The 15,374-nt window shown below is 35.4% G+C and overlaps 3 protein-coding genes across 3 annotated transcripts; 2 read left to right on the top strand and 1 right to left on the bottom strand.

The window, feature by feature from the left end:
• Positions 1-143: 143 nt before the first annotated feature.
• LOTGIDRAFT_188434 (hypothetical protein) lies at positions 144-5,393 on the bottom strand. The gene is made up of 9 exons (XM_009055338.1): positions 4,874-5,393; positions 4,606-4,697; positions 4,143-4,311; positions 3,531-3,645; positions 3,016-3,149; positions 2,360-2,588; positions 1,819-1,936; positions 1,023-1,180; positions 144-861 (listed from the first exon to the last, which is right to left on the bottom strand). The coding sequence occupies exons 1-9, from the start codon at positions 4,934-4,936 to the stop codon at positions 794-796; spliced, it is 1,146 nt and encodes a 381-aa protein (XP_009053586.1). The 5' UTR covers positions 4,937-5,393; the 3' UTR covers positions 144-793.
• A 575-nt stretch (positions 5,394-5,968) lies between these two features.
• Positions 5,969-6,511, top strand: LOTGIDRAFT_116525 (hypothetical protein; the record flags this gene model as incomplete). The annotated part of the gene is made up of 1 exon (XM_009055339.1): positions 5,969-6,511. A coding segment is annotated over one exon (543 nt), but the record flags the coding sequence as incomplete, so codon positions are not given.
• A 1,896-nt stretch (positions 6,512-8,407) lies between these two features.
• On the top strand, positions 8,408-12,317 carry LOTGIDRAFT_231933 (hypothetical protein). Its single transcript, XM_009055340.1, has 5 exons — positions 8,408-8,853; positions 10,043-10,163; positions 10,416-10,594; positions 11,644-12,171; positions 12,192-12,317. The coding sequence occupies exons 1-4, from the start codon at positions 8,479-8,481 to the stop codon at positions 12,004-12,006; spliced, it is 1,038 nt and encodes a 345-aa protein (XP_009053588.1). The 5' UTR covers positions 8,408-8,478; the 3' UTR covers positions 12,007-12,171; positions 12,192-12,317.
• The last annotated feature ends 3,057 nt before the right edge of the window (positions 12,318-15,374 follow it).

Here is a 15,374-nt window from a genome sequence, read left to right on the forward strand (position 1 = left end):
ATTTCATAATCTGTTGCATCAAGGGTTCCATCTCACAGATGAATCATACACCTTTGAGAGATATCATCATTGGATTGGGTCTTCATATATCCCTATTCCCATTTACGGGCAGAACAACAAAAATTTAGTCGTAGAAAAATAATAAATCTTAACAGTTTAATCAAATGCATTACTCATTTACATATTTACATAAAACAAATAATAACCTTAAAGGGATTGTAAATAGGTTTTTCTTAAATTTTTATGTGTATCAGTAACACAATAGCAATAATTTGTGATGTTTTACAGGAATTGCAGGAACCACAGATTGAAAATTGGAACGGAGCAAATTGATACTATCAGTGTCACCGATACACATAAAATTTCTGTAGCACAGACTACAGCTAATTCCTATCTCTTACTATCAATGTACTAAAGAGGACCGGCTGTAGCACAGTCAGTTAGAGCATTGCAATCTTTAAATGACATCATTTACTAAACTCTTATCTCTGCCTGGCAACCTTAAATAAGTTGTCCTTCCTCATAATTCCAGTCGACCCAGCTGTAAATGGGTAAGGATAATCCGGGAAAGATCAATGTCAAGAGATTTGACCAAGGATCAGCTGGTAGAAAACATTCTTAACTGTGAACCTTCGTTGTTATCCTTGTAACATATAGTTCTTTCTTTCTTTCTTTCTGTGCGTATCCTCTATTACAATAGGTTTCACATTGCCACGTTTTCTTGTGTTTTATTGCACACATGGTGGAATTTCTATTTATTTTTCCTAATTCAAAGGATTGGAATAGAATTTCTCTATTTCCAACATATAACAATACTTGGGTCACTTTCAATTAATTCATCCAGGTTTTCATTGCTGAGTCCTGAAAGAAAAAGTTTGATGAGAAATTTGAAAAAGAGAAGGACTATTTTAATGAAATGAATGGAATTTTAGGTGCTACTTCACTGCAGATGAATGGGCTAAAAATGGGAACACCATGCACCAACTTTTTGATTGTATTTGTGATTTGGAAGAGATACCCACCATATTTACAACAGATTTCATCAAAATGATGACAACCATCAAACATCTGGTAAGATAGTGACTGTTTGCTGGATTCCGTTTCTGATGTTGGGAGTTTTATAGGATATTTATGGAGTCTTCTTATAAAACCTTTTAATAATCCATACTGTAGTAACTTTCTGAAAAAAAAAAAAAAACTTCTTTTCATCGATTAGTTTATCAGGTGGTAGCACTGTCACAGTTCCCCTAATTGCTTACTGCATGGTATTACCTGTTTTCTTTACTTGGCAGTGAATCTCTATTTCAACTTTTTTTTCCCAAACTAAGCAAATGAAATGCACCTTATTAGATTAAGGAACAGTCAATGCCATGTAGTATGCAATGAGGGAAATTTTGTCAGTGCAATATCAAGTGATCTTTATCAAGTTTTTTGTAGCACACTGGGCCTCATTCTTTATCTTATTGAGAGTTATACACTTTTTTTATATACCTCTACCCCTTTGACATGCTGTGATTGAACTCTGGACCTTCAAGCAAGCACCTAACTCACTCAGACTAATTCAAATTTGACCTAACCTCCATTCGTATTTCATTAGTTTCCTTTCGAATGTTTTATTAACTATTATCTTTGTACGTAACCACTATAGTAAGGTCTAACACTGTCCTTCGTGACTTTCATTCTGTTAACCTTTGCTTGACCTCTGTTTTAACCAATCATGTGACAGGATAATGTGACACGAACAATAGGTGTATTCCGAGGTGTATTAGACTAGCTAAGATGAGGTTCCCTAAAGCAAAAGGTATTTAGTACTGATACCTTTCATCAATAAGTAGACTATGTGGATTATATCTAGAACAGATATCTTTTACTGTTATACCAGCTGTTAAACTACAATACATCTTATAAATATCATAAAATGTTGGTTGTTTCTTCTCTAAAAAAAACATAACACAAATGAAATGAATGAAGGGTGCAATGAGGGAAATTAGCCTGCTCTTTTTGATTTTCAACTGTTGAGGGATCTTTAAAGTGCACAGCCTGTAGAACACGGGGCCTTGGTTTATTGTCCCATCCGAACGACTAGACGCTTTTTCCATGTTACCTGCATCACTGACAGGGAGAAACCAGGTTGAAAAATCCGAAGGTAAAAACCTAACAAAAGAGAGGGTTGTAGCTCTATAAAATCACTCACTCACTCACACACACACACAAGAAACAGGACCTACATGACACACTTTGATTGGTTAAAAGTAATGTCGTTAGAACAAGACTGTGGTAGAAAACTTGTTAGATTACAATGGAGACAAATTATATGATAAAAGAAACAAAATTTTAACTAGATTAGGCTACTACTTACCTTTTCTACCAACAAATTGAATACACTCTTCTTGAAGCTGTTTATCAGTAGCTAGCTGTTGTAACTGGGGTGTGATGGTGTAGACATTGGAATATTGAAATATAGAGAGGTTCTGTATAACCTGATAGTGTAGCAGATTCTGAAGACAAGCTTTCACTCTATTCACCTCTATATCAGCTTCACTGGCTATCTTAGCTACATGGGAAGATCCATCCACATAGTGTAGAATCTGACATGAAATGAAATGGAGTTTTACTTTCTTTGTATCTACTCTGGATTTGATTTGTAAAGGAATTATTCCTCTTAAAATGAACATAAATTTTAATCCTCATATTTAACAAGAGGAGTTTATATTCATCAGTTGAACTTACCTGGTGTCATAACTATACAACAGAATCCCTGTATAGTCTCATACATCCATAAAAAAAAATTCTCAAGTAATTATTCAAAAACGCTTAATATTTCAAGTTATTGTGAATTAAATACCCCTGTAATTTCGAATGAGGTAAATTTTTCACTAAGTTAGCAAAACATTCTCATGCATTTTACCAACTTGTCAACCTTCATCTTAGAATGAACATAGAAACAGATTTCATCATGTGACAAAAAGTGTGCATTATATTCACAAATATACAGTATATGATAAGCAACATTACCTGTTGTGTTGTTAAATCCCAAGTATAGTCAGTCACTAGTTTATCTTGAATTAAAACAGGTACATCATATTCTTCTATAATAGGAGGATCACTGACACACTGAGCTATCTTAAGATGTACTGTACATGACTCTCCTGTAAAAAACTTTAAAAAGTCAGTCAATCCCTTTACAAACAGGTTCCCTTATTTTTATTTATCATATTACTTATATGAATAGAAAGTAGAAAAATACCAGTTTGTCTCACATGTCTATAATTTATTCATAATTAGCTAAATTAGAAGAGAATTACCAGAAGATTTCCAATGAGTGACCGATCAAGAAAGGTTAAAGGGTCTTTTCTTGTTTATCCAGACTGTACATACATGAACATTTAAGATTGGCTTAAACCCTTAATTATATGATAATTCATTAGAAACACCAATTAATCAAATAGTTTGCTTAATTTGACACTAAAAAATAAAGAAACCCATCTTTAACTTGGTGTGGGTCAATTTAATTATGCAGATAACCTTACCCATAGTTACTGTCGTTCTACAGTAGCCATAGTTATTCAGATGATCTTTTACTTTCTTCAAAAAACTTGGAATTTGTTTCTTCTTCTCTTCACTGAATAAAAACTCATTTTCTAGCTTAAAAAAAAATATATTAGAAATCAAAGATGGAGACCCAGATGAAATTTTAATAATTCTTTGTGTACATTCTATTTTTAACCAAGTAGAAAACTCTATTATGTGGCATAAAAAAGACAGTTGTGCCATGTTGGGGGGTTGATTTTGTCTCTTGAATATATGTTAATAGTCTTCAAAAGTATTAGAAATGTAAGAAAATTTCAAAAATCAAAAATATCTAAATATCAAATATCTAACTAGGAATTTCTATTTCTGGCTTCTCTCCCTTTAATGAACCCAAGACATTATTCAGTGGAATAGCTCAGGTGATTGCAAGTTGGATTATCGTCTGCTAAGGTCTAAGTGGCCATGTTTTCAATCCTTCACAAGGAAAGAAAAACAATCTGAAGCCATGGCCAGTGCTTTTGAATGTCAACTCAGCTTTTAACTCCTATCGCCAAAAAAAACAAAGTTAGTCACATTTGAAATCATTATTCAACAAATTTTTAAGTGCATACCTCCATTTGTGTCAAATATGAAGCCAGCTTTTTTACTACAGATTCGTAAATCCATGTGACAGAATCCTTTTTAAAAGCTAAACATAGATTGAATATTAGGGCATTTCTTTTATATTTTGGATTTTCTATACACACAGGGCAACAGACTATAGTATGTTGAGATAAATTCCTAGAAATAGAAGAGAAAACTAATGTCATCAGCAGCCATATAGCCTACTTTTCAGCTCCAAATTTTCCAGTAAGGAAGGGAAGCATGATGCAGTGTGCAATGAACACATTTTCCAGGAGTTAGAGTATACTCTTTTTGCATTTGCATTTGCAACTGTCAATGAATTTAACACCTACAGCCTGAAGCACTAGGTCTTATTATTTAGGCCTCCCAAGGATCAAACCCCATATTGAGCGTGCATTTACTCACTGGTCGACTGACTGATTCATGGGCTACTATGAATGGTCTACTTACACAGTGATAACACTTTTCTGTAAATCTGGTTTTGTTATGATATAAATATGAACTGAATCAAATTCTTCTTTAGTAATGTAATCTTCTGGCACCTGCAATACACAAAGCAAAGCATTGAAGTTATGAAAATTAAGAAATTAAGAGTTAGCTGTAGTCTGAAAAATTGCGACAAAATTTTGCAGACGTCTTATTCTGCATCAAAATTCAAAACCCGACATTGTCAGCGCTAGGAATCAATACAAGAATGGGCACTCAAATGATATCTTACCTGGTAAACGATTTGGGGTCCTGCAATGGGATGAAATTCACTGTAAAAGATAGATTCAATCATTCTTTCGATTTATTCTTCACCAGTTACTTCCCCTTGGACACCGTCAAATTTCATCTATATCAAAATACTTAAAAAAACGAAAAATTCTTTTAAAATAATTAGTTTTCAAGTCATTCCGGGAATTATTTTGAAATGATGGCAGGAATCATTCAAATACATTTGATCAATCTAGTAAATGGCTTATTTGCATATTTCGAATGTGTTATTAAATTCTTCTTGACGTTTAATAAAGTAACGTACAAAATATAAACAACATGGTTGCCAAAGATAACACATTTTGAACTTTACACTTTTAAATCTATTTTATCCTCATAAGCACTCTGTCGAAAAAGGAAATCGCATTATAAAATGGTTGCCCACTTTGTCACCGTCCTTTTGACGGGATTCATCATTTATACAGCTTGGCCTGGGTCAAGTAAGTAACGAATTCCATGGTATCTGGCAATCTCTGACAAACGATAATCCTAATGAATGATGATATAGTCAGAGAAACTTTTTTTTAAGCCTGTGCCAGTCAGCCCATAGTCAGCTTACACCCCTTAATACCTATCCACACATGAATTAGCAGAAAAGAACTGGAATATAAAGAATATTTTTGCAAAAATAAATGCATGACATGTTCCATGTTTTGGACTAGACTACAGGAACTGATTTCCTGTATTTAATTTCTAATTCTATGCCTAATTGTATTATTTGTATTTTCAGGTTTGTTTTCATGGCATCCAACATTTATGGCATTATCTGTAAGCCTTACAATTAATTTAATTAACTGTTAAATAAACTAAATGAAATCAGAAGCTATGATGATATGTGTCATAAGGGATTGTAAAGAGGTTTAATTAACCTTTAATGTGCATCACGGACCCTGATATATCAATTTGTAACATTCCAATTTTCAATCAGATGTCTGTGGTACCTGCAATTCCCAAACTAAACATTTAATGACATTACTATTCAATATCACAAAGGCAAATCCATTTTCCATCCTTTTAAAAGGATATTATTCTGAAATAACTGATATATTTCTTTATTTTACAGTTCATGATGATGATTTTTGAAGGAATATTGATGTTCTCAAGAGAAAGTTCCTTAGTGGGAAGTTGGTCACGACCATCTAAAGTAACGGCACATTGGGTTTGCATGACCACTGGTGTTGTGTTTGCCTTATTAGGACTGACAGCTATCATGTACAACAAACATTTAAACGATAAACCACATTTCAAATCCTGGCATGGATTACTGGGACTTATTACTGTCATTTTTGCCTGCGTTGAGGTAATGGGGGGTGTTTGTGTGAAATACAGCCAAAAATTGTTGAAAGGTGTCAGAATTCGGCTAGTGGATTTGAAGATGTATCACGCCACAGCTGGGCTGATGTTATTTATGCTGGCATCAGCTACCACTATCCTTGGTATGATGTCAAATTGGTATATGAAAAATGTCAAAGGATCATCGTTTTATATGTCCATTGGATGTGTAGTACTTATATCTTTAATAATTTCTAATCAGGTCACGCAGTCCTACCTTCCTAAAACTAAGCCTAGCACTAGCACTTCTAATGATAAGGACAAATAGCTAGAGAAGGTGAAGTCTGATGTGCCTAATATCTTGATTGTATGATTTTTCTTATATTAGAATGTAGAAAAATGTCTACGCTGCGTCAATAAGTATATATAGTAGAAAAGTTTCCTGAACATGGTTTAGGGAATCCTCAAGGGATATTTATAACATAATAGTGTAAATGAATGAATGAATAGATGAAAATTAATTGAGAAACTATTCTGTCATCCCAAAGACTTGCAAAATATATTCCTGTGATGTCTTTGAATATTTTCTTTAACTGCATAATTTTTATTTTGTCATCCATTAATACTCAGAACAAGAAAAAAATTTGTACACAAAGAACAAAATATTATTTACATCCCGCGTTATTAATGTTTGAATTGGCCATTATTAAAGTGCTTATTATATTTCTTTCATAATTCTTTTATCAATGAATATTTGAATATATTATTAATGCTTAATTATGTTTGCTTCATTAATTATCAATGCTTTATTTAAAAGTATGATTTTTTTCTATTGTTATTAATGCTTAATTATGTATGTTTGCTTCGTATATTATCAATGCTTTATTTAAAAGTAAGATTTTTTTCTATTGTTATTAATGCTTAATTATGTATGTTTGCTTCGTATATTATCAATGCTTTAATTAAAAGTATGATTTTTTTCTATTGTTATTAATGCTTAATTATGTATGTTTGCTTTGTATATTATCAATGCTTTATTTAAAAGTATGATTTTTTTCTATTGTTATTAATGCTTAATAATGTATTTTAAATACTTTTTCATATGTTATGTTATTATGAATGCTTGATATAGGAATTTAGTCTCCTATGTTAAAAATATTTGGTGCATAAGTTATTTTATTGGTCTTATTATCATTTTATTTATCAACATTCTTGTTGCATAATGGGAACACTATTTTGTTGTTGTTAAATTTTGTTGTTAAAGATTTTAACAGTGTAATTATATATGTCTCTGAAACGGACAAAGGCATATTGTGTAGCTTAGCTTAAAGACAACTTACAGTGATTTCAAATAAAATCATTTACTTGTTGTTTGTAGTCTTATAGTTGAGAATACACGAATCTCCCGTACATTGCAAGCAAGGAACCAAGAAGTTACTAATGGGCCACTAAAGTACCAAACAAATAGTCCCCTTGGCATAGGAGTGTTAGCATCTGTAACTCTGTTGTTCAATACCCCTTTTTAACAATCTTCAATAATCGTTCCTTAGTTTCAGTCTGAGACTGGGGGCTGTTGATTTGGTCCTTTTTTCCAGTCATGACCCACAGGGCAGCTCAAATATTTGTCATTATCCAGACATAAAGCATAGGAAGAAAAAAAACATAAGTGATAAATATATACATTCTTCAGAAAGTGATTAAACCCACAAAATTAGATCCACTAGTTATTACAATGGATACAGAAATAAAACTTAATTCAGCTGTATGTAGCTGAAACATTTCTACATTTATTCTCACACGAAAACATCGTTTAAAAAATTTCCGATTTGGAAAAAAAATTAACGGCCCTCTTGTGTAAGAAATGCTAATTGTTTTCCATAAGAAACCTCTCAGACTCTCCATGGGAGGCTTGCGTCTAAGCCCCCCACTGAGTTGTCGCCTTATCCTGGAAATTCGCCCCCCCCCCCCCCCCTATTCAGCCAGCTATTTGCACCCACAGTCTCGGGAGTACAGGAAATCAACCCCAGGAATGTAACGATTGAAGTAATAAAAACATACGCCCACCCCAACCCCGCGCTGTGCTGTATTGCTGTGCTGTGCTGTAGTAAATGCCCTATAGACAATAGAGAAATGGTTCTCTAATTCTATTGGTTGATATCGGAATCCAGTAACTTATATAGCGTAAGCGCTTTATGACGTCATAATGGAACTCTTATCTTTTCACCACGTATGGTGATATTGGCCCACTGAAGTCAACATGATTTATGTCGAAAGGAAAATGAAGTCACTGTCGTTATGATATCACCATCCGAGAGTGATCATCGAGAAAGTGGTAACGATGGCACCAGCAACAACGATGGCACCAACAACAATGATGGCAACTACAACAACGATGTCGATGGCAACAGCAACACCCAGCAGCATTCGGACGTGGCGAATCCTGAAACTGTAGCTCTCGTGAATTTCGAAATTCAAAACGATGATGTAACAGACGATACCGTGAATTTGATACAGACTCCGAGTGGCAGCATTCAAACTACAGAAGACAATGGTAATTCCACTCCATCCACGTCTGCTACTTGCCATCAGTGTCAGAGCCGAAAATCAGTCTCGTTCAAAATGGAAGACGAGGCACTCCCCTGTTCCAGTTCGGTTTGCAAGAAGAATGCGGTAAATTATGTGTTTTTAATCGTTGAATGACATGATTAGATAAGGAAACTGGCACAAACCTGACGCCGACGGGGGATGAACCTTTCCAAAATTTGCAGAACCATAGACGTAACGGGGCAGCAAAACTTCAGTCAAATTCTGGAGCCCCAAAAACGTTGTACCCACTACCACCACTCCCTCTATTTTCCCGGCCCACCTTCAGGGGCAAGTAATATATCCAGAGGCGCAATGGTTGTATTTCGTTGCAGTAATCGAATTGTTCTGTTGTCAGAATTTGCCCCCATGTTGCTTCGGGCCTGTCCCGGTCCTTGCTTGTTCAAGCTTCATCATCATTTAATAAAAGCACGATATATTTTTCTGTTCATCAAAGGCTAGATATAGATCTAAATCCTTGTCTACCCAAAATCAATCTGTTCATCAAATGCTGGTATAGTCTGACTCATGCCCCTTTGATAGATCATTAGTCGCATTAGTTTAATCATATATCTGATGGATGAAATTACATTAGAAGTTTAAGAGTAAATACCTAATCGAGTTATATCAAAGCGACATTAATAAGACCATTTTACTCAAGATATATATCGAGCGAGTATATTTTGATACTTGAAACACAGTTAGATGTCTACTAGACGGACGTGTTTGGTTTGTAGATGTCAAGATAACGTTCTTGCAACTAAAGCTGATATCGCCGACAAAGTGGACATTGTTGATTCATTTATTTAGCAAAGTATTTTACCCGAGGAGTTATAACTTAGCTTATATCGGGATGATCTGCAATGATAAACATGTCCAACACACTTTAGTAAATAGTTTCTTAAGAAATGTGTTCCCTTAAGTTATCTGAAAGTTTTAACTAGAACGTCTTGCCGTTTAAAAGGTTTACGTAAGTCTTTTAAATTCGCTATGTTTTGAACGGATATAAGCAAAATTTTAGAGAAAAATGAGAAGGTTTCAGATAAAATATCGAGCTGTTATTGCATCAAAACCAGTTAAAATTGCTTCTTAATTAACGATCAGTAGGCCTAAGCGCTGTTTTAATTAATCTAATTTTAAAACAAGTTCAGATTGCTCGAGTGGAAACATAGAAAAATGCGTATTAAAGATATACTTTCTTGTAATATTTACAACGTTTTTAATATTGAAAATTTTGGAAGCTGTCCCTTTAAACTATCGGCATTTTTTCTTCCAGTCAACCGGAAGTACCAGTCCGCCAGAGAATACCAGTTGTGAAAGCGTGACGTGTCAGTCGCACGAGTCGTCTAATTCATCCATTACGTGTCGAATTTGTCAACTCAGCGAAACTGAAACAGGTAGATGTTCGTTTATATTTTAATATCAAGAGCTCGGAACACCCCATTCCTCTCTGTCAGAGAGGCCCCATGTGCTACAGGCTGTGCACGATAAAGATCCTTCGATAATTGGAAATCGAAACAGAGCAGGCAAAATTGCCCTCATTGCACCCTGCATGGCGTTGCCCGTCTTCATTAGCCCACATGATGCAGAAAAGTAGGACGTAAAACTCCATTCATTTCATTTCATTTAAAGATTTTTGTTTTTAACAGGAGAGCCAGTGAAAACATCTGATTGTCATTGTAAAGGGTATTTAGATGCTATACATAGAAGCTGTTTATTAGAGTGGGTTCATTATAAAGGTACTAGAATTTGTGAAGTATGTTCCTCCGAGTTTTCCAGCGCTCCCAATCTACCCAGAAGGTCTTCGTCTGATGAGCAGCGCCAGCAGGTAATTTGAACCAAGGAAGTTTTCTTCTCTGTAATGGATTTATATACACCGGGATCTTGGAGATAACCGCGTCATATCCGGTTTCATACATAACTGCGTCATATCCGGTTGCATACATAACTGCGTCATATCCGGTTTCATACATAACTGCGTCATATCCGGCTGCATACGGATTAATACAAGTGGGAGCTTCTTACATGAGAAAGCTAAAAAAGATTATAATCACCGAATTATTTTGATTTCCAAGCTGATAGTGCCCAATTTAAGCTATCTGGATGGCCTTCAATTTTGAAATTTCGGCGCTTTGTCCGTCTACAATAAGACCAGATTGGTTGAACCAACGGAAGTGGGCGATCAATGCATCTGAAACGTTAACATCAGCATTTCCTCAAAAACAGCAATAATATATACATCGTTGTTAGTTTTAAAAGGCATTTGTTTATTTAATTGTAAAACCTAAAGTTATGTTTACATTCTGAAGAGTGATATGGGTAGCTCGAAATAAATTTTATCAGCTGGTAAAGCGAAACTTTGGACAGATATATAAATACTCAATTAGCGATCAATGTTTATCTTGTGAAATTTCACAAACAAAATCAGGGATTGTGTCATATTTCCCATAATAACAAAATTGCTGGAATTAGGCCATTACTTAACACCATTAGTAGCCCTTCTCATCGATTTTTAGTTGATAAGTGATCGGGATATCAATAATTATCAATTCTTACATCAAATCTTGATAGGTCTGAATAATGATCTCTGAGAAACCTTTGACCTTCAACCCCCCCATATCGATCCATTGAAACTATTTTGGTTGGTTGTTTTCACAAAGTAAGTTAATGGCACTGCACTGGAAAAATTTCCCTCATTGCACACTGCATGTTGTTTTCATGAAAAATGATCTCAGAGACACATCTGGCCTTTAACTCCGCCACATCGATCCATTGAAACTATTTTGGTTGCTTGTCTTCATTGGCCCAGAAAATTAGGACGTAAAACTTCGTTATTTCATGGTTATTTTCCTTTTATTTTATTTTTTTATTTTTTAGGAATTAGCCGATCTATTTAGGCAATACTCAAATCTTCGGCCTATAACCAAGAAAAAGAGGGCGTTAATGGGATCGTTATTGGTGTTTTTAACGGTGATGTCGATCGTAGCTGGCGTATTGACCGTCAGCACAGACAAGCAGTTTCAGACTATTTCGTCGGATCCTTGGAGCAGCCACAAGAGCGTCAACGATTCCTATATTATGTTTTCAATTTGCTTATCTTTCTTGCTTTTTTGCGTCGCGGTAACTTTTGGTACGATGTTTACTTGGTGCACTCTCGAGGTCACGTATCATTATCAGCGACAAAGGGTCTGGCAGAGAGCTTTACGAATTGCCGCAGACGATCATCAAAACACCGCTTAAATGGCGTCTTTGTTCAGTGGCTTAAAGAGATTGTAGAGGCGATCCTAAATGTTTTGCGTGTATCGAGGACACTGATAGCATCAATTGGCACCATTTCAATTTACAATCGCACGTCTGTGGTTCTTGGAATTCCACTAAAACTAACCGTTGATGACGTCACTATCGCAAAGGCCCATATTATTATTAGCAGCTTTTGCGATAGTGACGTCATATACAGTTAAGCATTTTTATAATTACGTTAACCGCAGACGTCTGACAGCAAATTAAGAAGCCATAATGAACCCGATGCACTTAAAAACCTGTGGAAAACTGGAAACAATGCTATTCTAAGCCATCGCGTTTTCTTACTCTGTTGTACTTTGCTAATTGTTAACAAAGTTTGTTTTTTTCTCGTTTTGTAGGAAGATTTATAATTGCTCTAAAAATAATATAAATTCTCGTTATAACGGGTTTTTTATAGAACAAAACATTTTGCTTATTATTTCTCAATCCCACCAAGTCTTGTTTTTTTTAATTATATTTTTTGACTTTAGATGAGGTTTATTACGTATGAAATATGTGATCGTCGTAGGGGGTCTTTAAGCTTTGCTCTTAGCTGATTTTGCCCTTTTTCAGTCGCAGATATAATTCACCTTAAAGGGACAAGTTCGGGGGTTGATTTCGGTCTTGAATATTATGTTAAAAGTTTCCAGAAGTACTAGAAATGTATGAAAATTGCATAATCCCTTCGAAAAATATCTCAAACTAGGATTTTCACTTTCTATTTCTGTATTTCTTTTCTATATTATGGTGGAGTCTCAAGAAAAGGCGAGTCGTCATTTTAACTTTCAACGTGGATAATTCGTTACAAACACGGACACATGGTGAGCTGTGAACACTATTACTGATTGGCTTAGCTAAATTATTTCCGTTTCTGAGACTAAGTATGATTGGTCTAACAGATGGTGCACTGCTTGTTAATACATACATAGGCGGCGCCAGATATTTATTCTGTGATCTCTTCCATCTGTGGATGTCTTTTTAATTACAGACGAACCGGACTTTTATTTTTCATTCTGAAAAGTAATACGGATAGCTTCAATTAGACCCCAGCTCTTTAAGCTAAGAAAACAAATGTTTAAAAACTATATTCATTTCATGAACACCTACGGAAATATCTTTTAAAACTAACGGGAAACGACAGTTTTATGTGATCAGAATGAAACTACAACTTAAAGGGAATCTATAATGAAACTCGATCGGTACATTCCATTTAGTCGTGGATTCATATCATTTTATATCGTCATCAGTGTCTCCGTGAATCATTAGGCTGGGGTTAGTTGGTGTTGGGTTGCGGAAAAATATCGGTGGGGTGGAGGGGATCTTTCTATATGTTAATGATAATAAATTAAAAATTGGGAGGCCAGGGTCAGTCTCTTTACTGGAGACCCGGTCCCCTTCTAACCCCAATCTGTGGAAAATTCATTATTTTGCTGCTTTTGAGGCGATGCTTTTCATTGGCCCAAATATCTCTGCAATCTCCAGGTTGTCAACCTTTAATCTGCTATTTCTGACAGAATTAATTGACATAATATATCATACTTAGTTTTCATACTCTTAAAGAGATTGTAAAGAGGTTTTCTAAATTTTCTATATGTATCAATGTGCGCCATTTCATTTTCCAATCAGGCGTATGTGGTTCTAGCAATTCTACTAAAACTGTCATCCCGCAAAGGTCTTTTGTGATACAATATTTGTGGGGTGACGTCATAAAACACTTAGTTTTAGTGGAATTGCAAGATCCACAGACGTCTGATTGAAAATTCGAATGGTGCAAATTGGTGCTATCAGTGTCGCCGATACGCATACAAAATGTAGAAAACATCTTTACAATCTCTTTAAGACTGTGGCCTTTTTAAGTTACCATTACTCACAGAACTAACTAAGATAGTTTTTCGTTTTGAAAATTCAAAACTGTGATATTTTAATTTGCCTTTTCTAACAGAATTATATCACATAGTTTTTCATACAAGAAAAAATCTCGGCTGTCATCCTTTAAAATATTCCCAACAAACTGATGTTGAAGTTGTGTGGTAAATCAATAAGGTAACAAGCCTGTTGGTTTTTCTTGTCTTGATCGTACCATTCTATTCCACCAACATTACTGATTACTTCTTTACATATAACGCGGCTTTTTTTTATGTTCTCAGACTTTATTTCAAAGTTCAACGAGCACTAAAAATACTTAAAATCTACTTGAAAAAGTTCTTAAAAAGAAAATGAACATTGATGTGCTTAAATGTGATTTTATGTCTGATCCAAGGCAATGACACCAAGACAGTTTCAAGGTAAGTTAATTTTCTTTCATTTTTGCATTAGTTCGGTGTCGGTAATGGTGGTGAAGCAATGCAAGGTGATGCCCCCTGTTGGTTGTTCATTGGTGATGCCAAATTTCAGAGAGAACCCGTCTGTGAGAAAGAGGTGATGCCCCTGTGTATTATGTAGGGAGATGTCCTCTCTCTTCAGGGGTGATGCTAGCTGTCGCTGGTACAGTGGTATTGCTAGCTGTCAGTGACACAGGGATGATGCCCACTGTCATTGAGACAGAGATGGTGTCAATTGTGGGTGGTGATGTGGTAATGCCTATCGTCTTTTACAAAGAGGTGATGCTGACTGTCACTAACGCAGAGGTGATGACACTGTCGGTGATGAAGTGGCGATGTCCCTTCCGATTATTGAGAACAATGCCAACATTTTTTTTTTAAATGGTGACGTCAGCTGATGCCTACTTTATTGTCATTCAAACAAAATGTCAAAGTGATGTCAGCTTTGAGTGAAACAGGCTGATGCCTACGGTCTGTGAAACTGTTTGTTAAACATGGTGAATCCAACTGTCAGAGACAGTTATGGTGCCAACCGTCTGTGAGCATGAGGCGATGTGATGCCGATATGTTAGAAATAGATAATGCCCCTGCTGGCTCACCATTGCATTTTTCCATGTCAGCCCCTTACCCCAGCATTTACTGACTCGGTGGACATAAGGTTTTAAAGGAATAGTTGCGCCATTTTTCAACCAATATTACCTTAGTCTCAGAAACGGGAATTTTCTTTAGCTAAGCCAACCAGTAATATGTTCACAACTCATTGTCGAAATATGAGCCTTCAAATCAATGTGTGTCCAGAATTATTCGCGTTTAAAATTTAAAAAGACGAGTTGTCTTTTCTGAGACGCTGCCATATGTAGAAAAGACATCTTTAGAAATAGGAGAAGAAATTCCTAGTTTTAGATGTTATGGAAGGAATTACGAGAAGATCTTGTACAAACTCGACCTATGCCGAGATCTAGACAGGGACATCCAGGCGAGTTACTTGCTGAGCTATTGGCACGA

The sequence above is a fragment of the Lottia gigantea genome (genome assembly GCF_000327385.1).
Source record: "Lottia gigantea unplaced genomic scaffold LOTGIsca_24, whole genome shotgun sequence".
Taxonomy (NCBI): domain Eukaryota; kingdom Metazoa; phylum Mollusca; class Gastropoda; family Lottiidae; genus Lottia; species Lottia gigantea.